At 39.8% G+C, this 26,451-nt stretch overlaps 1 protein-coding gene and 1 long non-coding RNA gene across 2 annotated transcripts in view; one reads left to right on the forward strand and one right to left on the reverse strand.

Annotated features, from left to right (window-relative positions):
- The window catches only part of SLC25A21 (solute carrier family 25 member 21), a 459,822-nt gene extending 450,518 nt beyond the window's left edge, over nt 1–9,304 (reverse strand). The window contains exon 1 of the mRNA XM_087823557.1: nt 9,179–9,304. Coding sequence (XP_087679683.1) covers nt 9,179–9,248 — 70 coding nt within the window. The 5' untranslated portion in view covers nt 9,249–9,304. The remainder of the gene's footprint in view (nt 1–9,178) is intronic.
- Nucleotides 9,305–18,774: 9,470 nt separating this feature from the next.
- Nucleotides 18,775–26,451, forward strand: part of LOC148094239 (uncharacterized) — a 28,834-nt gene continuing 21,157 nt past the window's right edge. Inside the window, exon 1 of the long non-coding RNA XR_015715522.1 lies at nt 18,775–18,906. This is a non-coding gene — a long non-coding RNA (uncharacterized LOC148094239). The remainder of the gene's footprint in view (nt 18,907–26,451) is intronic.

Consider the following 26,451-nt stretch of genomic DNA (forward strand, 5'->3'; position numbering starts at 1 on the left):
ACAACTCCACAAAAAGGGAAAACGGTATTGGAGGGTCTACTATCAGTTTCAAAATATAGCTCTGAAACATTTTTGAAAATCACTAGAGTCCACATGATTCTTGATTCCATGTTAATTTTACTGCTTAAGTTACAAATTTGTCTGCAGAGCACAGAGGAGTTGGATATATAGCTCCAATAGTTATCTGCAAATGGATAATGCTGAAGCCAGAGAGCAGATGGGCTTGTTCAGGGAGATAGCAGAGGGTGTAGGGCAGAAAACTTTAGAAATCTGCAGAACAAAATTTTTTTTTAATTCTTTCACTTACAGTTTATGTACGACATTATATTAGTTTCAGGTGCACAACCCACCAATTAGACACTTATATAACTTAGGAAGTGATAAAACTAATACCCACCTGACACCATACATAGTTATTACATTATTGACTGTATTCCCTATGCTGTACTTTACATGCTCATGACTGTTCTGTAACTACCAATTTGTACTTCTTAATCCCTTCATTTTTTTCACCCATCCTCTCAAACCCTCTCCCATCTGGCAACTGTCAAAATGTCTTCTGTGTCTATGAGTCTGTTTATGTTTTGTTTGTTCATTTACTTTGTTGTTTAGATTCCACATATAAGTAAAATCATATGGCATTTGTCCTTCTCTTTCTGACTTATTTCACTCAGCACAATCCATGTTGTTGCAGATGGCAAGATTTCACTCTTTTTTATGGCTGAGTCATATTCTATTATGTACATGCACCATTTCTCCTTTATCCATTCATTTATTGATGGACACTTAAGTTGCTTCCATACCCTTGCTATTGGAAATAACGCTGCAATGAACACATGGATGCATATGTCTTTTCGATTTAGTGTTTTGGGTTTGTTTGGAGAAATACCCAGAAGTAGAATTGCTGGCTCCTTCTTTGTCTGGTATAAGTATTGCTACCCAGTGTTTTGTTTGCTTATTTCCATTTTCGTGAAATATCTTTTTCCATCTTTTTACTTTTAATCTGTGTTGTCCGTCGACCTGAAGTGAGTCTCTTGTAGACAGCATATGTAAGATAGCAAGTTGGGTGGGGCAGGGTCTCAGGGAATCATCAAGGTGGGGCCAACAGTGTTAGGTTAATGGAGACTCAGATATGGCCTGGCCTGCACCTGCAGAGGGAAGGCTCAGCAAAGGAACAATGGCCTCTACCAGCACTTCTCTCCAGGAGAAAGCTGCCTCTCCAGCCCTCACCCCAAAGCCAGACAATTCAGGTCCTCCCCTTGTGTCCCTGGCACCTTTTGAGCTGTTGCCCCGGCACAGGAGCTCAGAGGGAGTGAGTTCAAGTAAGTCCATGTGTGAGCCCTTTAAAAGGAATGCCTGGGAGTCCAGCAGCCTCCATCTCACTCAGCTACAACCCCTGCTGGTTTTCACAGCCAGAAGTTATGGGGACTTCTCTTCTCAGCACTGGAACCCTCGACTGAGGGGCTGAGCTCGGGGCTGAGATCCCTGGCTCCTCATGGGGGACCTCCACAGCTGTGATATCCCTACTGATTTTTAACCACCAGTAAAAAATGGGTGTGGGTGTAGAACCAGCCCGTCTTCACCCCTCCTACCAGTCTCAATGTGGCTTGTTCTTTATATCGATAGTTATAGGACTTCTGTTCAGCTAGATTTCAGGCAGTTCTGAATTTTAGTTCTGTAGTTTAGTTGTAATTTTGATGTGGTTGTGGGAGGAGGTGAGCACAGTGTTTACCTACACAGCCACCTTGATTGGAAGCAGAACATCAATTTTTGAGGGAAGGGAAAGAAGGGGAACAATAAAAAAAGTTATGAGATATAAAGAAGGGGGTAAAAGTCAACAGCAGAGACAACTTTGAAAAGAATAATTGGTCAGAGATGTGAAATTCCACAAATATTAACTAAAATTAGGAATGAAAACCAGTAGTTATCAGTTTCAGCAGAAAGGTAAAGTCAGAGATGCCAATCACATTAGGTTGAAAACTGAGTGAGGGACTTTCCACAAAGTTTCACATTGAAAGTAAAAGAAACACAGGACCATACCTTGAGATAATGTGACATGAATTTGAGAAACACAATATGAAAAGAAAAATACAATTGAATGCCTGTTGTGGGTTGAATTGTGTCCCCAAAAGAAATGTTCAAGTCCTAACTTCTGGTATCTGAGAATGTGACCTTATCTGGAAATAGAGTCTTTGCAGAAGTAAAGAGGTTAAGATGAGGTAATACTGGATTAGGGTGGGCCCTAATTTGATGAGTGGTATCCTCATAAGAAGAGGGGAATCTGAACACAAAGAAAGAAACAGGGAGAGAAAGCCATGCAACAACAGCCAAAGAGCACAAGGATTGTTGGCAACTGCCTGCCGGGAGCTAGAAGAGAGGCATGGAGCACATTCTCCATCAATGCCTCCAGAAGGACCACCCCTGCCCACACTTTGATTTCAGACTTGTAGAGTCTCCAAAACTGCGAGACAATAAAGTCTTGTCATTAAAAGTCACCCAGTTTGTGGAACATTGTTCAAACAGCCCTAGTAAACTAATACAAGGACTATGGGTAACAATCAAAAGATACAGACCTAGCTGAATACTTACAATGAGCATAAACCATGATCACATCAAAGTATGGAAATAATTGACAGAAACATAATCATTTAAAAGGAAAAGTCAATTGGCAGGGAAAAAAAATCAGTTAAAATCTAGAATAATTATGAAGAATCCTATAGAAGTCCCTTAACCTGGTTTCATTCGTTGCCATTTTAAGATACCACCTACTTTAATAACATTTGAAAATAATTTGAAAACATTTGAAAATAATTTGTGCATCTCTTTTCAGTTTGGGGTCCTGGAATGAAAAATGATACATAAATTTAAAAAATTATCATGGACCTCTCTCAGAAGAGTTTATTGAATGGTTACAATGAAAGAAAATATTGTTGAAAGAAAGCATTGTTGCAAGTATCGGTTTTCTGATACTAGAACCCTAAGAATAATATACTGTGGCTTGTGCTTCTGATATTTATTCATTAATACAGTCAACAAATATTTCTGAGTACCTGCTATGGTGTACCTAAAACACGAGGTTCTTGTTGCTCTGAGATGTCATAGTCAAGAATGGATGGGGGTCCTGCAGGGGGAGGGAGGTAAAAAAGGGCTGCTTTAATAAGGCTTTCCTAAAATGTTGTGAAGTTGTTTTACACCAACTGAATCATATACCCATATACTGTACTTCTACTTTTAAAATGTCGTTCAGTTAAGGACAGTAAAATAAGAAATGCTTTTGAAATGTGGTTATGCAATTCATGTTTTATTTCTTCTTAAATTCATACTTTTGAGATCTAGATTTTCTTTAAGAGAGACAAGATTACATTTTAATTAAAACACATTCCTTAAAGGTATTTTATAATTAATTTGAGCAGTAGAGTTGCTTCCTCCTATGTGGTTGAAATAAGGGGGATTTTTCCTCCCTAATTACCCAGATAATGGGCTCCAGCCTCCCTTTGATGTGTCATAAAGGCTCACCTGTTTCAGTACAACCTGCTATTTATTATCAAACAATTGCAGTTTCTCAAATCCCAAATTTCCAAAGGTGCCATTTATCCAAATCACATGTGTGTCCCCTTTGCACCCATTCTGAAAAAGAATTTTCCTTGATCAAAATTTTAACCTTGGTTACCCCCCAGTGCATCAACCCTTTTATTACCCAGTCCAAATTAAAATCCAGAGGACTACTAGTATACATACTGCCTGCTAAGGCGTTTCTTTTAACTGCATTTTAACTATTATGGGTTAGGGTAAGAAAAGGTAGAAATCTTGTGAAAATGAAGATATATAAGATTGGGAGTTTAAAAAATAAGATTTAAAATTATCTTATACCTTTTTAGTAATCTTTTTGGGTTGAAAGTCTTGGATGCTCTCCCATCAGTACAATGCACATTTCACATATACTCAGGGACCCAAGGGGACTTCATCAGAGACTCTGGGAGATTCTGAGGTTGCGTACAAAAGCACTATGAGAACTTGGAGGGAAAAAAACCATCTGAGTGGTCCTAAAAGGTTCCTACATGACATGCGGTAAGAACCCCAGGAGCTTTGGAAACATATGGAAGAGCTCAAATTGGTCGTTATGGCCCATGAGAGCTTCTGAGGTGAGCCATGTTCCTGGCTCCAAGGAAGAGATTTGCATACAAGAGAAATGATCTGGAGCCCTGCTGATGAACAGACAGTGTAATGATGTTGAATTTAGGGGATGTCGAGGCCCAGGGACTCTGGGAGCTCTAGCAAGTTTGGGGAAATTCAGTCAGTGGTGCTGTCAGGTTTGCTGCCAATCCATTTGAGGTCTTTGTGAGAAATAGAGAAAGGTGTCCCTTCTCCCCTAGGTGGACGCATCTCTGCTCTGATATATACAGATGATGAATCAGAGCATGGGCTAGATTTCAGTTCCCACTTGCTCCAGTGGACAGAGTCCTTTTGCAGGCAACCATTTGCTCAACTGCACTTAGAGGCCCTGGATAGAGTATTTTCTTTGGGCTAAAAGCTAATTTGTGTCCACACACAAGAAACTATTTGGAAAGAGCAAGATACTATTTAGCAGAAAGACTATAAGGATTGTATTTGTAGATAAAAGTTCTCCTAAGGGATGTAAATTAATAAGAGATACAGAGATAATAAGGGATAGCATACTTGACTTGATCTCGCCAACTTCTAAAAATGTCTGTCAATAGGAATAATATTCCCCCAGTCCCTCTCCTATCGTGATTTTCCATAGAAATGGCTGCAAGCTTGTGCAACCACAGACAAGTTAATTAGGCCCTCTGCGCATCAGTTTCTTCATTTCTTCATCCTGGAGCTGTGGTAAGGATTAAAAATGCTAATACATGTAAAGCTTAGAACTGGGCCTGGCAATTAGTATTGACTCAATAAATGTTAGTCACTTTTATTATTTGCACCATTCACATGTTAATGAGAATGTTAAAGCTGGATGGGACTGTAGAGGCCATCTGGGAAACATTTATGCAGAAAATAGTTTTCAAGCTAAGCCTTGGAAAATGGATAGGATTTCAATAGGTAGAGAAAACAAGGGGAAGACATTCCAGGCATTGGAAATAAAGGTGGAAAGGTAAAGGCAACATTCAAGTATGGTTAGCAGATCTATTTAGCAGAAACCAAATGGAATGTGTAGGAGAGGGGTAGAAAATAAACCTGAAAGCTAAACTGAGGACCCATAAGGCACGAATAAGAATTCATTCTTCTCTCTCTGGTCAGCAACAATACCAAAAAATTTAACATGAAACCCTCTGCAATCTGGCTCCCACTCCGTGGACTCTCTTTTCTCAAAGGTCTTCTAGTGCAGTGCTTCTAAAACCTGGAAGTACAAACCAATGTCTTGGGGACCTTCCTAAAATGCAGATTCTCCTACGGTAGGTCTGGAGTGAGGCCTGAGACTCTACATTTCTAACAAGCTTCCAGGTGCTACCATGCCCCTGCTGCTTATCTCGGGACCACACTGAGCACCAAGAGCCTAATCCAATGGCCTCTTCTCATTTCCATCCTTAACCCCTCTATAGTGTTAGCCTTGGGGATCTTCCTGAAGCTCTCATCTCTGGCTTCTATTCTCTCACCTGAATCTGATGCTACTACTTGAAGCTGAGAATGCAGACTAGAAGGCGGCAAAACTCCAGTACCTATTGACCTATCTTGTGCACGCCTTTTATCATACAAAACAAAGTTGCCATTGGGCGCAGCTGGTGTTGCTCAGTGGTTGAGCATCGACCCATTAACGAGGAAATCACCATTAGATTCCCGGTCAGGGGACATTCCCGAGTTGCAAGCTCGATCCCCTAGTGGGGGGCATGCTGGAGGCAGCCAATTGATGAGTCTCTCTCATCATTGATGTTTCTATCTCTCTATCTCCATCCCTCTCTCTGAAGTCAATAATATATATATACACACACATATATATTATATATACATATACATATATATTGACTTCATACGTGTGTGTGTGTGTGTGTGTATATATATATATATATAAAACAAAGTTGCCATTGGTAACAATATCTACATATAATAGCTAGCTACAAACTCAAGGCTAGTCTTTAGATGTGACTGTCCAAGCAACTGTCAGTATATCAATCTCTTTGGTCTTTTAAATACAAATATTATGAACCATCTTTTAAGAAAAGATAGGCTTATATCATTATAAAAGACACTTACTGCCCATCTCATGATGTATGTAGCTTCTCTGGAAAATAATCTCCCTTGAGATCCCCATCCAACCCCCGCCCCCACCATCCACATGGGCACTGGCTGTAGCTGATTGGTGCAGAGGTGGGCCCCTGACCAATACTGGGTTATTCTGAGTCTTCCCTTAAGGTTTTACACTAGAACTGAAAAAAAAGCAAGTCAGTCTCTTTCTCTACAGAACAGAGATCAAGAGCATATAAACTCAGGAGCTACTGGGGAAGATCTTCAGTCATGTCGATTGACGAGCAGACAACCTAAGGAAGAAGACTGATAAAAAGACCGGGAGAGCACAGGGAAACAGCTCCACAGCATGGCACCTGGACAGCCTTGCACATCTCCACACAGGTCATGTAGGCAAGGCTTAACCACAGTCTGGCCTGAGTCTTGGCAGAATGTCCTGTGATTTCTTCTAGCCTAAGGGAAGATTAGCAGACTGCTGAGGAGCTGCTGATAGACTGTTTCTCCCATTATCTTGTGGAAGGCTGCCACGAGGCCATTTCTCCTCCATCTCCCTAGTTTCAGTTGAGCACAAGAATTTCCACCTCACTCCCTCTTAGGTTAAAGCTACAGACTTCAGCGTAAGTCTATAAAAGTGGTTGGCTGTGGCTCTGAGGGACCTAGTGCTTAGACCGTCTATCATCTGGTCGGTTTGCTTTGGTGCTATCTGTGGAACAAAGGACACAGGAAAATGACACCAGAATGACTTGCTTTTGCTCTGTGTAAGTACTTAACTGTCTGAATCCATTTGGCCATGCTTACTCCTCACCAGAAAAATCTATGGAAGTATAGCAAGCCATCCTAACAAGTTGTAGTAATATTACTTGTGGCCCTATTATCAGCCACCACCTTGCTGCCTTGGGGATGCTTAACCATTTGACAAGGAGAAAAAAGAAGAGATGGCAAGAGTGCACTTCACGAGTTCCCCTCAGTGCTACAGCTCCTGATTCCAACCTGTTCCAGGAATGCATCCCAGACCCCGAATTCCATGAGATACCCTGGTATTTCTCTAATAAACCTCCCCAGCTACTTTTTCTTTCCCCTTAAGAAATCCAGGAAGTATTTTTATCTTTTACCATCAAAAGATCACATAATACACACATACATACACAGAGGAGTTACATATGATGACAGTATCAGTGATCAGCACTCCGGTGCTAAAGATTCACATGCCATTTTCTGTATTTATTAAAATTCTAACTCCTTGTATATTAATTTCTTTTTGGCCCTTGACCTAGCCTATATAATATAATTAGCCTGCACTTATTAAAGTCCAATAAATATAAAATTTCATGAAAATGTAACTGGCCAAGTAGAAGAAAACATTATTCTTTTTCACTGTGATCAAAGTGTAAAATCACTCTCATCATTTATCAATAATTAAACAGTACTAAATGTATAAATCAACTGTGCTATGTTTCATTTATCTAATAAATGTACTAATTTTCATTCATATTAGTTATAATTGTAAGAACATGGTGGAATCATATGTTATATGTGTGCCATATATTTATCATCCAAAAAACAATTTAAGTAGGATTAAAGTTTGACCTACATTTAACATCCCCTGAGGTTAGCTGTGTCTAATACATAGTATGATCATCTAAGCCAATATACAGATGATTGTGAATAATTAGTCATAATTTAGGATGTTCAACAATTAACTTCACTTTCCTATTGGGCCAACTGAGTTTTCTTTGATCAGGGTCATGGACTCTGAACCAAGTGAGTCAGGGACAGCTGGTAGAGTCTTGAATATTGTGGAATTAGACCAAAATGTTGAATAAATTGGTGTAAATTCACCATCACTACAGGAAAACAACTAAAAAAGTAGATGTGGAGCCACTGACATCATAACAATGGATAGACATAGCATAATTACACATAATAAACTCATGCCTTGATTGCCATATTAATGAAATATCATCTTTATGAAAATGTACAGATTGTAAGTGATACATCTGGCTGCTCATGGTACCCCTGAGATGCAAGTAGTTCATGACATAATAAAAACTGGCCGTAATTTGTAGTGGTCCCTTATAAAAAGTCCAAATTTACTTGAAAATAAATTTTATTAGTGGAAGTTCATTGCCTTAATATGATTTATTAGAGTTACCATACTTTATTAAAAGAATATCTACATTTATATAAACGTTTTATGGTGATGAGTGAATTATAGTAATTATTTTATATTTATAATAAAAATGCATCACAGTACATAAGATAAATTTTCAATCAACTCCTAATTTATATTTTAAAATATCTTTAACGTACGTTTACATAACATAATCTCATGGGTAACTTTCTCTAGCCACTTTTAGTAATTATTTCCATGATTAGTATTACAGATTTTTCTCTAAATTTTTTTTCACACAGCATAACTCTCCATAAATTAATGTGAGCTCATTCTATCAAAGGTGTTTATATGTGTTAACATATGCATTTAATTTTAATAAGCCTATTTAAGGCATGAACAGCCCCAAGCAAGCACAGTATGCAATGAGACCTGTGGAATCCTGAGGTACACATTTTAATGGGGGAGGCAGGAGTTATGCAAGATCTTTATTAGCTCACTAGAAAGAGGCTACAATTGAGAGCAAAACTAAGTCTGACAGAAACTGGATCGGTTCGAGTAAAATAACCAGCCAGGCAAAAAGGCCTCCTCCAAGTTGCAGGCCTTGGGGCTGCCTACCTTGCTTTTCGGGCTAGGAACCGACAAGGCGGGGAACCCGAGAGCCGAGCGGCCGACGCGAGCGCCTCGGCGACCTGACCCCAGGGCACCCGCCGCCCGCTCCCGGCCTGCTTTGCTCCCTCGCTCCGCCGGCTCGGGCTCCGCGGCGGCAGCACGGAATTTGGACGAAGAAGGCAAAACTTTTGGGGAGACTCGTCTGACAAACAAGCACAGATAAAAAGCGACTAGCCCGCGGGCGGGCAGCCTTACCAGCGGAACCACCGGCCACGATCTGCCGAGAAGCCTCCTTCACGAAGCCGACGTCGGCCTTGGCCGACATCTCCGCGGCCCGAGACGCGGCGGGGCTGAGGGGCGGCGGGCTCGCGGGCCTGAGGGCCGCCGGCGGAGCCTCTCCTGGGGGCGGGGATCCCGCGGCCGCTCCGCCGCGGCGGCTCCGGGCGCAGACTCGCTGCGTGATCTGCTGCGGGTCTGAACCTGCGCGCTGCGCTTCTCCAGGGGCTCCTGCCGTCCCCGCTCGGCGCCCTCGGCTGCTCGAGCAGCCCTGCTGGGGAGAGTCGCGGACGGCGCTGCGTCGGCCCCGCGGCGGGTCGGGTCTGGTCTCCCGCGTTGGCGCCCACGCGCCTTCCTATCAGGAGCCTCCAGCGGTTCGCTCGGCCGCACGTGCTGCCTCTGATAGCGCAAGTGGAGAAGTGACCCTGCCCGGCGTTCCAACCGCGGAGCTGGGACGACCCTTGCCCCGCCGGGCCAGCCAGAGCTCCGTGCAGTTCTAAACCCGGGGCAGGTGGATACATTCCTTGGAGCTAGTTCTGAACTTGTGGGCTGTAGCAACTAACTCAAAGCAAGTCCACTTTACAGTTATCTTACAATTGAGCTAATGCAGTGCTGTACCAAAAAAAAAAAAAAAATGGTTTGGGCTTAAGGGAATTTATCTTAAATCTCTCAATATGAGTTTTACTTGCTGAAAGATCAAAAAAGAAGAGGCCTTATTACAAATAAGTCTCTTGAGTACCCCACAGGTCATTGGTTCTCAAAGTAGGATCTTAAGACCCAGCAACATCAATGTGATGTAGGAGTTTGCAAACCTATGGCTCCACCCAGACCTACTGCACCAGAATTTCTGGATATAGGGCTCAGAAACCTGTGTTTTAGTAAGTTCTCCAGGGATTGTTATGAACAGTAAAGTTTGTGAACCACTGACCTAAACAAGGAACATTAAGGAACTACCAGTGTATTCTCTATACAAAGTTTAATTATTCATACTAGGCCTTTAGATAGTTGGCAAAAAAGAAGTACTAATTTATACTTTTTTTTAAATCCTCACCAAGGATATTTTTTCCATTGCTTTTCAAAGAGAATGGAAGGGAGAAAGAAAGAGAGAGAGAGTGATGAATGGGAGAGAGACACAATGATCGGTTCCAACCGGGATAGAAAGCAGGACCCTTCAGTCGGAAGCCTCTTGCTCTAACCACTGAACACACCGGCCAGGGCACTAACTTACACTATTTTAAAACCACAACTTGCAAAAGCTCTGCAGGAGAAAAACAGATTCTAAAATTTTAATGGACTTAACAGGTATTAAGCTCTGAAATAAGTCAGTCAGAGAAAGACAAATGCCATATGATTTTACTCATGTTAAATTTAAGAACAAAATAAACAAAATTGAAATAGACTCAGACACAGAGAGGGGAGAAGGCTTGGGGGACTGGGTGAAAGGTGAAGGGACTAAGAAGCACAAATTGGTAGTTACAAAATAGTCACAGGGAAGTAAGTAAAGCACAGGAAATAAAGTCAATAATGTGAGAACTATGTATGGTGCTAGTTGGGGTACTGGAAATATCAAAGGAAACACTATGTAAAGTATATGGTTGTCTAACCACTAAGCTGTACACCTGAAATCAATACAACATAAAACTCAAAGAAAAAATAAAATTTTAGAAAAATACCACATCGCTAACAGGTAGGAGAAGATGATACAAGTAAAAGGGAAAATGAGAAACTGGTACCCCTATTGTTATATTATTTCTTAAACATGGTATATAATACTAAGTATATTTTGTTTGAACCATATAAAATTGCCATTTTTGAAGACAAAAACCATTGAATATTACAACATAATATGGTTCAATTTAATACGTATGATTTCCAGTTAAATGCACAAAATACAAAAACTAGTTCATACATTGTTTTTACTTATTAAGTTGAACTATTAAAATCTGTTAATCATATCTGACAAGTTTAAAGTGAAAAATTGGAGAGACTTGCTGCTTATGTGATTACATATGCAAAAACCAAGTTTCTCATATTCGATTATATTTTTTATTAAAATTACTGAGCTTGAAATGTTTACCAAAAAGTTTTCAGAAATTTGTCCTATTTAGATAGAGTAAAGCTTTTGAGCAATGTGTCAGTCTTTTACTAATTAAATATGAGGTAGTGAGTGAAATATAGGATAACTTATTCAACAAATAATGAAACCCTATTATATACTAAACGCTAAAATCAAAATTCAGAGCTCATAGAAAACATGGCCCTCATTTTCCAATGAGGACACTGAGTCTCCCACAGTCACACAATGAATTAATAGTATAGCTGGAATTCAATTCCAGGATTCTATCTTCTAATAGCAATGAGATTGTATATTTAAATATTAACCACAGGCCAAACTACATTCTGTCACACAGAAACCTAAAATAATTAAATGCCCCCAAATAAACTTTATTTACTCATATATAAGTAGGGAATTTTTTAAGTTAAAAAAAAAAAAAGCCAACTATTAAACCCCAAGGCACACACTGAACCAAATTCCACATTTATTCATTGAGAGCTTACTAAATTTCAGCATTTTCCCATGTGTTGGCAATGTAACAGTTAAAATCCCTCATGGAGCATATAATCTAATGGAGGCAATCCAACCATTACTTACTTGCAATGTAAGTAAAATTTTACCTTCCCTAGATTATTTCAGGAAATACAGTAATACTCCCTGGTCAAGATTTAAAGTCAGCCTTTTGATGTTACTTGTTATTTTCAAGAGTACCTTAATTTCTGAATCTTATCCTGAGGAAGTGGGTGCATGCTTGTGATCTCACTAAGCCCTCAATTTCTCAAGACTCCTATGGATTCATTCAGAAGACCCTCTCAGACATCCTCCAAATACCCTGTTCGAAAATTGCTGCCCGGCCGGGCGTGGCTCAGCGGTTGAGCGTCGACCTAGGATCCAGGCAATCGGGGTTCCATTCCCGTTCAGGGCACATGCCCAGGTTGTCGGCTTGATCAATGACTCTCTCATCATTGATGTTTCTCTCTCTCTCTCTCCCTCTCCTTTCCTCTCTCTGAAATCAATAAAGGTATATATTTTTTTAAAAAAGTATATTAGAAAATTGCTACCTCTTTTTAATCTCTCTGAACTAGAACAGATTTGAGTAACAAGAGCAAGGCCTGATATCACATGTAATTTAGAATACTTGAGGAGATAGAGCCTAGGTGTAAGAACATTATGGAGCTTGGGAATCAGCCAGTGGCAGTCCAGAGTCAACAAGTACCCAATGTGCTAAGAGCTCTGATTATGGGATGTGTCTTATTATTGCCAGATTTGACTGAGGATAATATTGGAATGCTGGGAGGTTTAGCACTGGGCGGGGGGGGGGGGGGGGGGATGATAAAATTTCAGTTTCCTCAGACTCAATCTATCACATTATTCTTTCTTTTTTATTATTTTATATAATATGTAATATTCTGGTATTAGAGAAAATACCCTAAAGTATCAAGCTTACTTTTTTTGAATTTATTGGGGTGACATTGGTTAATAAAATTATACAGGTTTCAGGTATACAGTTCTACAATACATCATCTGTATATTGTGTGTTTACCATGCCAAGTCAAGTCTCCTTCCACAATAATTTATCCCCCTTTACCTTTTTATACACCCCCCCCTTCCCTCTAGTCAAGCTTATATTTTTAAATGATTGGTTTATTTAGCTGATCTTGGTTGAGAACTATATAATTAAATTATTGATTTACTAGTTTGTAGAGTGGCTGAAAATTAAACTTTCAGGAACCTCAATATATTCACTAAACTTAAATGTCTGACAATTTCTTTAATGTCCCTTTGAAATAAAGTTGTTGTGTTGGGCCATTGGATAGGTTATTGTTCAAGATCAAAATAATAGTGGCTTTTACAAGAGCTATACTTTAAAATGCCAGTATTTGCTCACGTTGAATGATTTTGTTCTCTTCAAGTCTGAAGTTTGTCTTCATTAGTTGTCTAACCAGAAAATGCAATATAATCCCATGGTACTCAACATACTACGACGGGAAATACATTTTAAAATACCATTCACTGCAAGATACATAGCTATTGTAGGCCCAGAGATTCTTTTCTTCAGGTTTCTAAACACACTGTCTGTGCACACATAGACACACAAATGCAGAATTTTGCATGCATGGAGTCCATCTATGGAATAGGTTTACAATTGTAAACCTCCTTTTGCCCTACCCTGTAGAAGAGGTAACTCCTGAACCATTCAAAAGATCTATTATTGTATATATTTTTTATGCAATATTATCTAAAAATGCTGTTTGCAAATGACAGACCCTTATGTGCTTTAAAATCTATGGTCTGAGCATCACTGCTTAAGGTCTCAGTGGCTTTAGGTAATTATCCCATCACCTACCAGAACATTTCAAAATTCCAAGGAACTTTACTGGGCAGTGTGAACAAAATAATTACTGGGGAAACATTTTTCAATATTTTATTGCACTATGATAGGAATAATAGAGGTCATTTATAGGGGGTGGGCAAAAGTAGGTTTACAGCTGTATGGAAAATAATGCAATCATTAATAAATAATAATAATACAAGAATCAGTGCTGTTTTGAGTACTCACAACTGTATATCTACTTTTTCCCACCCCTATATGACAGAGTTCTGTTATTTGGGACACAGCTGGGAATCTAGGAGTTATGGTTTCTGAGCAGTAAACATGCAGAAATCCATGCACTTTCCTCCTAGGAGCTTCCCAGGCCTTCACTTAGAACTAATTTTAGACACAGTTGTTGTTTTTTTTAAGATTTTTTTTTTCTTTTTTAATATATTTTTATTGATTTCAGAGAGAGGAAAGGAGAGGGAGAGACAGACAGAAACATCAATGATGAGAGAGTCATTGGGGATCAAGCCCGCAACCTGGGAATGTGCCCCGACTGGGAATCGAACCTTGATCTCCTGGATCCTAGGTCGATGCTCAACTGCTGACCACGCCTGGCTGGGCTAGACACAATTCTTAAAAGGTTCGTAGGGTGGATAACTAAAATCTTGGTTCACAGCAGATTATAAAGAACAAATTAAAACAATAGGGGAGGGGAAAATCAGAGAGATTCTAGAAGAGTGAAGAGCAACCTGCAACCTCCAGGCCACAGTCAGCCTACCTAGGAAATTGTAGTAATTATAACATTCATTTAATGCTTACCTTATGCCATGCACTGGGCTAAGCATTTTGTAATTTATTATCTCATTCACAATATCCCTGTGACATAGATATTCTCATCTTCATCTTACAAATGAAGAAACTCTGGCACAGAGGTTAAGTAACTTGCCTAAATCACTGAGAGTTTTTGACTGATGTATTATTTAACCTAAGTATGTATAATTTAAGAGGCTCTTTCTGGATCACTAGCTGTTATTAGGGTCTAATTTAAATTTCAGCGTTTTTACCCATACAGAAAAGAATCAAGATGTAAAATTATTCAGAGTAAAAAGCTGTGTCATCCTTGACTTTGATAAACAAAGAATTGATAAGCTGGTAAATACGTGGAAAGATATTACATGTACAGTTGATCCTTGAACAACATGAGGATTAGGGTACTGACCCGACACAGCTGAAAATCTGCCTATAACTTACATTGGCTCTCGCGTACAGTTGGTTGAATTCACAAATTCAAAACCTGGGGATATGGAGGGTCACTGTGTATTTATTGAAAAACATCTACATGTAAGTGGACCCATACAGTTCAGACCCATCTTTTCAAAGGTCAAACATATATGGAAAAGAAGGCTCACAATATTGTCCCAAGGTATCAGTTTTTTCCAGTTTTATCTGAAGATTCAATGTAATCTCAATCAAAACCTAAGGAAGTTATTTTTTGTGGCTACTGATAAAATGATCCTAAAATTTATATGAAGAGGCAAAATACCCAGAATAGCCAATACAATAGTGGAGGAGAAAAGCAAAGTTAAAAGATTAACACTACTCACCTTTAAGAATACTATAAAGCTATAATAATCAAGACAGTGTGGTATTCATGAGAAAAAAATAGGCCAACTGAACTGAACAGAAAGCCCAGAAATAGACCCACACAAATAGAATCAAGTGATCTTGGACAAAAAAGCAAAAGTGGAGAAAGGACAGTCATCAGAGGGTGCTGGAACAACTGGAAATCCACATGCAAAATATAAATCTAGGTATAGAATGTACAGATTTCATAAAAATTAACTCAAAATGGGTCACAGATCTAAACGTACAACCCAAAGTGATTAATCTCCTAGACTATAAGAAGTTGAAAGTCTAGGTGACCTTGGTTTTTGTGATGACTTTTTACTTTTTTTATTATTTTAAAAAAATATTTTTATTGACTTTTAGAGAGAGAGAAAGGGAGAGGAAGAAACATCGATTGGCTGCCTCCTGCACGCCCCTTACCAGGATCGAGCCTGCAACCTGGAATCAACATGTGCCCTGACCAGGAATCAACACAGCTCCCACCTTTGGGTGCCCAACAAACTGAGCCACACCAGCCAGGGCAGTGATCACTTTTTAAATACAACAAAAGCACAATCTATAAAAGAAAAAATTAGGAAGTTGGACTTCATTAAAATTAAATTTTTCTGCTCTGTTAAATATACTATTAAGACAATGAGAAGACTACAGGTTGGGAGACAATATTTGCAAAACACATATCCAATAAAGGATATGTATTCAAAATATGCAAAGAAATCTTAAAACTCAGTAATAAAAACACAATTATAGGGAAAACAATAAAAAATTGGCAAAATATCTGAACATACACCTTATCACTAAAGATATAAAGATGGCAAATAAACATGAAAAATGCTCAATATCACATCATCAGGGAATTGCAAATTAAAATGATACTCCTTACAGTAAAAATCTGTGTATTTGTGTGTGTGTGTGTGTACTTGTTTCTGTTTCTCTAGACAACCCAGACTAATATACAAGGCATTCTCAGCTACTGAGAATTTATATTACTTATATTATTTCATTTATATTTATATTATTTCATTTCTATTATTTCATTTCTAGAACTGATTGAAGTGCTTGGTACATTTTCAGAGGCTGATCATACTTATGGACTTCGGAGTATTCACTGTCTGTAATGAAAGAGGGGTTCATTTTATTTTCCCTCTCATCCTTATCCATATTTCTGCAAAAGCCCTGCTTGTAGGAGGACTGAGGGCACAGATACCTTTGATAATTAGCTTGAGAAGAAGAAAGAAGCTCTAATTGGTTCTCTTTCACTTCTTGTAGACTGGCAACTGTTAGCAGGACAGAGTAAGAAATGCGTATGTGAGTGAAGGTGGTGGTACAAGGGAGTTGGGAAAAAATTAGCTATTGTGGTCCTAAAAGCTCAGGAAAAGAGCAGTAGTTACCTCAGGCCCTGGTTGGTGTGGCTCAGTGATTAGAGCCTCCTCCACCCATGAACTAAAGGGTCTGAGGGCTTGATTCCCAGTCAAGAGCACATACCTAGGTTGCAAGTTTGATCCCCAGCCTTGGGGTGTGGGGGTGGATAGGAGGCAACCAATGGATGTGTCTCTCTCATACCAATGTTTCTCCCTGCCCCTCCTTCCCACTCTCTAAAAACATAAAAATAACCTCCAATGAGGATTAACAAAAAAAAAAAAACAAAACAAAAAAAAAAAAGAGTTACCTCAGGTACTTGGTTAGAGAAAGGACTAGGGAGAAAAGGCCTAATGCTTGAACTCATGGAATAAAAAAGGCAGAAGGAAAAAACAGACTACCCGAAGAAAACAAAACATGGTTTTTCTCTTTACCCTGAAGACTTTCAGTACCCAGATAATGAGCTTTAAAAACTAGGATTAGCCCTGCTGGCCTGGCTGAGCATCGACCTGTGATCCAGGTCACAGTTGGACTCCGGGTCAGGGCACCTGCAAGGGCTGCAGTCAGCAGGGGGCGTGCAGGAGGCAGCTGGGCAGTGACTCTCACCATTGATGTTTCTCTCTCTCTCCTTCTCCCTTCCTGTCTCTGAAATCAATAAAAATATATTTAAAAAACCGCAAAACAAAAAACACTAGGATTAATAATGTACCTTTACCCAAATAAAAATAGTATAACCACTTTCTCTAAATTTAACCCATAAATTCATTATTTGATTGGAATTTTCTTAATGTCATGATCACGATTCCCTCTTATTTCTTGTTAACCCTTAGCTAGGAAAAGCAACATTTCTTCTTATTTATTTATTTATTTTTTTACACACATCATTTGAGTTGGTCCTAAACCTTTTCATAAGTGGTTGTTCCAGATTGGAGCACCATTGCCACCTACTCTGATAAACTATCCCAGTTCTCTTTTTGTTTTATATATTTTTATGGTCCTTTGTGTCTATAAATACCTGACTCAAACCTTTACTGAATTAAAGAAAAAATGCATTTCAAAGCTTATTCTGTAACAAACCTCTTCAGAACAGTGCCCATTCATTACAATATAACAGTTTGTTAATTTTATAACCTATTATGTTCCAACTAATTTACATCCAATTTTTTCATGTTTTCTTTATTCACTCCCCTTTCTGACATTTACCAAAGTATATAAGTTCCTTTCATTAACTTTAACCACTAACTTGGGAAACTGCCAACCCTTCATATTATGCCTATTATCTGTAACAATTATCATTGCTTATTATCCGACACGCAGAAGAGAACCTTGCACACTGTATGTGCTCAACAAATACTTGGTGTCTGAATGAATGGAATAAAATATTTGGTGTCTGAAGGAGTTAACGTGACACTTATAAAAACAATACTAATACGTGAACAAGAGAACCACATTTGAATTATAACAGCTAATTAATTATGCCAGCCACTCCTTGTTGCAACAGCGGAGGTACACGAATTGAAGCCTTCATTTCTCGTTCAATTCGGGAAAGTTCAACATTTTGTCTTAAGGAATCCACATAACGAACGTAAGCATCCAGATCTCTTTCTAGTACTTAAGTCAAAAAGGTTACACGTCCAACTTTTGGTCGACACATTCCGTGGCCAGGACCTTGGTACCGTTTTTGGTCACGCGACCGGAGTCCAACTCTGGGCCACTCCTTCCAACCACCCACTCGCAGTACGCGCCCCACCCCCTCTCCCTCTCCCCTCACACCACACACAAAACCCTGAAACCACAATTCCGCCGGCTCCTGGGGAGCCTGGGCAACGCTAAAGACGAGGCTACAAGGCGCGTTTTTAACCGCGCGGCTTTCCTCCTCTAACCCGACGGGGTTTCGTGCAGACAGTACTTTGGCTTCGCAGGTCGCGCCGGTCGTCTGGGCGCCGACAGTCGCAGCGCCGCGCGGCAGCCGCGGGGAAAGGCGACCCGCCGCCCGCTCTCTCCTCCGAGCTCCTCTGAGGACTCGCCAAGCTCGCGCCCTCGCCCGAGACCCCGCCCCGCGGCCGAGCGCTCGGCACGCGCATGCCCGCTGCGCACCGCCTGCCCAGCTCCCGGCCCGTTCCGCCTCCGTTCCCCGTGGGCCCCCGCGCGCGGCGAGCGGCCGCTCCCCCCGCCGCCGCGCCCCTCCCGGTCCCTGGCGGGCGCGCGCCCCTCCTCGCGCCGGGGAGCCCCGGGCCGGGGCGTTCCCGGTGAGCCGCGATTGGCTGACGCGGCGGCTGCGCGGCGGGCCTGAGAAACTCTTGGCGAGCGCTCGGAGTCGGCTCCGGGGCGCTTATATTTGCATCTCAGGTAAAAGGGTTTGCCTGGGGCAGGGGGGGCGGGGGTTGGGCGATTGTAAAGAAAGGGTGGGCGTGGAACGGCCGTGCCCGTTCCGGCCGCAGCCTCCGTGGGGAAGGCGCGGGGGCAGCGCGGAACCTGCATCCCGTGGAGGTTGGCCCGGGGCGGCCGGAGTGAGGGGCTCCCAGGGAGGTCGGCGTTGTGAGGGTGCGTGGGTCATATTTCTGGGTGTGACTTACGCATCTTCGCTTGTTTCCCATTATAAGTGTTGAGCAGCTGAGCATTTTATTGAAGGGTGTAGGTTTTTGTTTGTTTTCCCCTTAAGGGGCAGTGAGTTAGAGGACGCAGCCCTGGCTTGACCTATGATTGACTCCGCGTCCTTGAGAATCACTTAATCGTCTTGTATTTCAGTTCTAACACTTGTAACTTTCGGCGAAGAATGCGCTGGCTGTTTAGACACACTGAGCCATGCTGTAGAAAGGTGCTGTTTGAATGTTTTTGGTTCACAGTGTCTCTTGGCCCAAATTTCTCTAACTGGAAGGTGACACCACCCAGCAGTATTTGTGAAATACTTTAAGCTCCACGGATGGAAGGAACTGGATAAACACAAGATAACAGCATTAGTAGACAGGATGGTGGAAAGAAAAACTTTCCACAAGAACAGGGTTTTTGAAAAGTTCCTTTGAACATGTTATGGAGATTAAATCACCATATTAGTAGACAAAGGTAAACCAAAACAAAGGGCCAAATAAAATTACATCTCAAGGAGGTTTTCTTTTCTTCCCCACATACTTTTAGCGTGCTATCACAAGGTGTTGGCTTTTCAAAGTTTCTCCCTGGGATCTAGTGCGGAATTAAGCTACCTATTCATTTGGGCTACACATTCATTCATTTCTTGGGTATACCAAGAAAATTAATGAAAACAAAGCTGACTTCTGTGTTAGGTAGCAGGAATTGCAGATATCTCATTGGTGAGAGGTAATGATGCCAAATCAGAAAAGTGAATGGGAGATGTACACAATTTTCCTTCAAAGACAGAGTTTATAGAAATTTTGTGTGTGTTAATTTTTAAAGGGCAATAGACCTCCAGAAAAGTGCATGAATCGTAAGTGTACAGCTCACTGAATTTTCTCAAAATACATCCAGTACCTAGATCAAAAAAGAGCATTACTTGCCTCTTAGAAGCCCCACTTTGTGCCCCCTTTCCAAAGATAACCATTATCTTGATTTTTAACATCTTCTGTGAATTTATCAATTACTAACTTTATGTAAATGGAATCATCCTGTATATGTCCTTTGTGTCTGACTTTGCCCGTATTGTATTTGTGAGACTTATACAAGTTATGTAGCAGTAGTTTGTTTTTTCTTATGCCGTATGGCATAACGTCCAGTTTTTGGCTATTACCAATAGGGCTTCTATGGACATTTTTATAAGTATTTTGGTGAGCATATGTATACATTTCTATTGGATATAAACCTACTGGTTAAATGGCTGTATTACGCGATATGCGGGTGTATATTTTTGATATAACTACCAAAGAGTTTTTCAAATTAGTTGTGTTAATTAACACTCCTTTTTAGCAGTGTTTGAGAATTCTGGCTCCTCCAAATGCTTACAACACTTAGTATTATCTTATTTCTAAATGGCCATTTTGGTGGGTATATAAAGTGATATCACATTAGGGTTTTCCCCTGATTTCCCTAATGATTAATAATATTTAACACTTCTTCATATGTCTATTGGCCATTTGGATATCCTTTATTACAGAGGTCATCACATTTTATGTAAAAAGCCAGACAGTAAATATAGGCAGTCCTTGCTTTGTAGAGTTTCAGTCGAAGCAGTACTGTGTGAAGCTAGGGCTGCCTGTATTTTAGGCTTTGCAGGCCATATTCAGTCTCTGTATTTCCTTCCTTCCCTCCCTCCTTTTTGTTTGTTTGTTTGCTTATTCCTCTCTCTTCCTCCTCTTCCTTCTCTTCTTCTTTTTCTTTCTCTTTCTCCCTTCCCTTCCATCTTTTCCTTCCCTCCCTCCCTCCCCTTTTTTCCTTTTTTGCCTGCCTGTTTGCCTTCCTGTTTGCCTGCCTGCCTGCCTCCCTCCCTTCTTTCTTGTTTCATAGTTTTCTAACCGCTGCTATGTGGAAAAATGACTGTTCAAAAATGACTAATCTTTTCACTGGTGGTGGTGAAATCATTAACTGAGATGGGCTATGTTGGAAAAGTATAAATATATAATAGTATTAAATAATGTGTGCTGTAGTATTTTGGGGTTAAATTTTAAATCCCTAAACATACTTTCTTTACTTTTTACCAGTTTTACCTCAAGACTAATTAGAGACCTGTTTGAGACTTCTCTAAACTGTTCTTACTGCTTCTTTCCTTTCTCCCATCCCTTTAAAGCTGAGGAATAAAAGAGAAGTAAGAAGTGAGAAAAGAAAGGAGATACAAGCCTTCTTTGATATTGCATAAAAGGCTAGGGAAAGGGTGAATATCCAGATAGCTCTGGATAAAAAGTATTAAAAAAACATAAAATACTGTCTATAATACTTTGGGATGGGTATTGTCTTTTCAGCTGTTCCGTCTTGGGAAGGCTTGATTGAAATGTATATTTACCGATTGCGTATATTCATAATATGGGAAGTAATTGCCAGTGGCTTGGGCATGAAACTCAACTCTGGCACCCCTGCCCAAGATGAAGTTTCTGTCTTCCTTAAGTGCCCCATTGGGCTGTCCAGGTCATCTCTTACTTTGGGCTCCCTGCCTTTCACTCAGTATCAAAAGTATCACAAAACTTTTGAAAGCATCAAACACTTTCTTTGAATACTATTTCAGCTTATGTTAACATTTTAAGCTAACACTTTCCTTTTTTTTTTTTTTTTTTAAATATATCTTTATTGCCTGGCCGGGCGTGGCTCAGCGGTTGAGCGTGGACCCAGGATCCAGGTGATCGGGGTTCGATTCCCTGTCAGGGCACATGCCTGGGTTGCGGACTTGATCCCCAGTTGGGGGTGTGCAGGAGGCAGCCGATCAATGACCAGTGACTTTCTCATCACTGATGTTTCTAAAATATATATATTTTAAATATGTCTTTATTGATTTCAGAGAGAGGAAAGGAGAGGGAGAGAGAGAGATGGAAACATCAATGATGGGAGAGTCATTGATTGAGCCTGCATCCCAGGCATGTGCCCTGACCCGGAATTGAACCCTGATCGCCTGGATCCTAGGTTGATGCTCAGCCGCTGAGCCACGCCTGGCCGGGCAAGCTAACACTTTCTTTTTTTAAGTGGTTTATAGAAGTGAATTTAGTATATATTTAGGTATATACTAAAACTAATGAGAATCTTGCATGTAATCTCCATCAATGTGGTTTTTCTTTGATATGGATAACTGAATTTTTTCAATGGAACTTGATTGTTATGCAAACACAGCATGTAAGATAAACCAGTAAGCCTCACCTACCACCAACAACCCAACTGCTACCTTTGAGCCTTTCTTACATAGAAATTGTAGACACAGTTTTGCATTTATATATGCATATATATACACACATACACACAAAATTTGACTAGTATAAATACCTTCTGCTTTATAACTTCCACACAAAACAATTGTACTTATATGCAATGTTTTCACTGCACTTCTTTTTTTTAAAAAATATTTTTAAACTTATTTTTAGAGAGAGAGGAAAAGAGAAGGAGAGAGAACAACATCTTTGTGAGAGTGAAGCATCAATTGGCTGCCTGCCACACTTCCCCTGTCAGGGGTGGAGCCTGCAGCTGTGGCATGTGCCCTGACGGGGAATCAAACCTTCAAACCTTTTGGTGCACGGAACGATGCCCAACCAACTGAGCCACACTGACCAGGGATTCACTTTACTTATTGAACCAGAGTTGAACTTACTACAAGTTATTATGGCTAGTAAAGGGTATGTGCTGTGGAGGGGACTTTCTAACAAATGAGTCCCCCCTCCCCTCTTGGCTCCTGACCTCACATAGGAGCAAAAAGGGTATTTATGTAGTACAAATGTTTAATGGTGCTAGATCCTGATTGATGCTTCTGTATGGATAAGGCTATATCTGTCAGTCCAGTTGTTGTCATTCGCTGCCTAGAGTACCTACTCCCTGGACATTGCCTGCGTCACATTGCAGTGTTGACCTCTGGGACACCATTTTCCAGGATTCTGATGGGGACAAAACTTGCCTTTTCTGGTTGCAGTTTCTATTTTTAGATACTTCATTTAGGGTTACTTTGTTTAAAGAGACTCTTTCTCTGCTACGATCTGTTATCTGTTGCTTTTATGCTTTACTGCCAGCAAATACTGTTATTACTAAAATGTCCAGATCCCTGGGACTGGGATGGGCAGAGGGTAGCTCACTTTCTTCTCACATGCCACCTACAGCAATAGCTTTAGGGTTGATGAGAGAAAAAGAGATAAGGAGCAACATTAATCGATTCTTGTTACTTTTCGTAGTACTGTATTATTCTCTCCTCCTTTTGAATTTAATGGATTTTGAGACTTACAGGATAGAGCTGTTTTAGGGCATTAATTGCAAAAGCAGTGAACTATAGTGAAGAAACACTGGGCATAAGAGCAGATTAAATATGGCTTACTACCTCTCTGTGTTAACCTTTCCTGGAACTTGGTTTTCTTCTGTAAAGTGAGGCATTTTGACCAACTATCTCTAATAATAATCCTTTCCTAAAGACACAGTGGGGAAGCGCAGAATTTAGAACTTAGAATTTAAATGACTGTGGAGGTCATCCTGGCTACCCTCAGTTTTTTGTGCTTTGTTTGTTTTAGTGAAAACACTGATGCCTTGAGAGGTTGTATTTAGTAATGTAGTTACTAAAATCCAGTTCTCCTAACTTGTATTCATTCCAGTTGCTTTTTCCATTATATTACTTGTGATAGGCAGCCTTCTGGGATAATCCTGGTATTCACATTCTCATGTAATCCTTTCCCCTGAAGGTAGACTGGAACTAGAGGCTTACTTCTAAAAGAATATGGCAGAAATGGTCAGTGTCACTTATGAGATTAGATTACAAAAGGCTATAACTTCATTTCTGCTGGCACTCTCCTGCTTGCTCACTTTGATGAAGCCAGCTGCCAGGTTCTGAGTTGACCTGCTTGGAAAAAGCCTTGGGGGAGGGGAGGCGGGCTTTGTGAAAATCTTCTCTTTCCTTACAGATTTATATGTGAGTAATTGATTGACAATTATTGACAATTTATTGTGTGTTAAATCTCGCAGTGTAATTGTGGATTGCTCTCCCTTGTAGTTCTGTTAATTTTTTGATTTATTTAGTATGAGGTCATATTATTAGAAGCATACAATTTTATAATTGGTCTTCCTATGACTTGAACCTTTTTTCCTATTAATAAGTATCCCTTTTTATCTCTAGTAATGCTTTTTGTTTTAAAGTTCAGTCTGATTTTTTAAATAAACTTTTTATTTTGAAATAATTTTAGACAGCAAAAAGTTGCAAACATAGTACAGACAGTTCTGTAAACTTTTCACACTACTTCTGATGTTCACGCAATGCATAATCATAGTAGAATGTTCAAAACCAAGAAATTAATATTGTTATAATACTATTCACTAAATTATACATTCTGTCCAGATTAGTTTTTACACTTTATCCAGCTAGTTTTTCCATTAGTGTTCTTTTTCTCTTCTAGGACACAGTCCAGATTTCATGTTTATTTAGTTGTCATGTTTCCCGAGTCGTCTTGAAGCTATGACCTCTTTCTGATTTTGATATAGCTCTGTCAGCCTTCTTTTGATTAATGTGTATAGAATTGGATTTTTAAAAATCCAGTGGGACATACTTGTTTTACAATTGAAACATTTAGTATTTGGGTCATTTCACCCATTCATATTTTGTGTTATTCCATTTTTACCTCTGTTATTTTGAAAATTGTACATTTACCATTCCTTTAGTGGTTATTGTAGACTACTGCATCCTGGAAATGTATCTTTTCAGACCTTTACTCATTTACTTACATGTGTATATGTATCTAATCACATGGTTTTGGCAGTGGGTGTTTTTTTTGCTTTATTTTCCTCTTAATGTAATAGTGGTTATATTTTATTACTTTATAACTACCCCTTTTCACTTACTAATATTTTATACATATATCTGTCAATATACTTATGTAGAGTGTTTATAGTATTTTTATGTACCATACTTTGTTTAACCAGACCCTAATTGGTAAATATTGGTGCTATTTCTAATTTTTAATATAAACAGCACTGCAATTTTGTTCCCGTATGTATGTTTGCACCCTTTGCTAGAACATAGATTTCTAGAATTAGAATTATAGAATCAAAGTTTGCACGTTTAAAGCTTTAGTTAATATTATGGGGCATTCTTTTTATTTTTTAATGGCATAGTTTTTATAAAACAATATATGCTTGTTATAAACTCTTACAAGCAACATAAATAAATAAAAAGATGACAGCAAAACATTACCCTAAATTCTATAACCCCAACCAAAACAACCGTCATTAAACACTAGATGTGTATAGCATTCTATGCTTCTGTTTTAGAGTGCTCAGTATTAAAACAAAGTAGAAAAGTACCAATAGGCACACTTTTGTAAAATTTCACAACACCAAGAATGGAAAAAAAAAATTCTAAAGGTTTCCAGAAAGAAAACAAAAATAGGCTACCTAAAAGAAGAAGAAAAAAAATTGAATGAATGTACTGAACTGGAAAAAGGGATAGGCCCGGGCTGCCTGTCACTACTTGAGCCAATTAAGCAGAGACTGGGTTGAATTGTATATGAGTGTTTATTCCAATGTTGCCGGCAATATGGGAGAGCAGGGAGTCACCCACAAAAATTCGCCCCATAAGCCAGCTGCTTATATGGGGTGGAAGGACAAAGATTACATGGGAAAGGAGGAATTACAGTCATGGGGAAGTAGGAATGGTTACAGGTTACAGGCAGTGCTGGCTGTGGATCACAAAAGGCGGTGCCTTCATTGTTTTCGGAACAAGGTGGTTAATCTTTCCAAGATGGTAGTCAGTTTTCAGAAAAGGAGAATGGACACATTCCAAGGTTAACTGCCATGCCCCAGGACATAAAAGCCAGGTTAGAATGTGCTTTCTCTACTAAGAAGAGAACCATCACAGTTAACAGAGTATGGTTAATATTTCTTATAACTACAACTAGTCCCCACTATTCTATTTCTGCCCCTAACATTGCCAGCATCAGCCTTCTTGACCAGCATTATCATCTGGTAGAACAGTGTTGCAGTTATTTCAAAGTTTTGAAGGATAATACTTTTCTCTTTTTTTAAGATTTTTTTATTGAGTTTTAGTGAGAGAGGAAAAGAGAGAAACATCCATGTGAGAGTGAAACATCTATCAGCTGCCTCCTGCATGCTGGGCATGTGCCCTGACTGGCAACCTTTTGGTACACAGGACAATTCCCAACCAACTGAGCCACACCAGCCAGGGCTGAACCATGGGTTATTTAGAAGTGTTTGGGGACTTTTGAGATACCGTCCTGTTACTGATTTATAGTTTATTTCTGTTGTAGTAAGAGAACATTATTT

This window comes from Miniopterus natalensis, chromosome 1 (assembly GCF_054644295.1).
Source record: "Miniopterus natalensis isolate mMinNat1 chromosome 1, mMinNat1.hap1, whole genome shotgun sequence".
Classification (NCBI taxonomy): Eukaryota; Metazoa; Chordata; class Mammalia; order Chiroptera; family Miniopteridae; genus Miniopterus; species Miniopterus natalensis.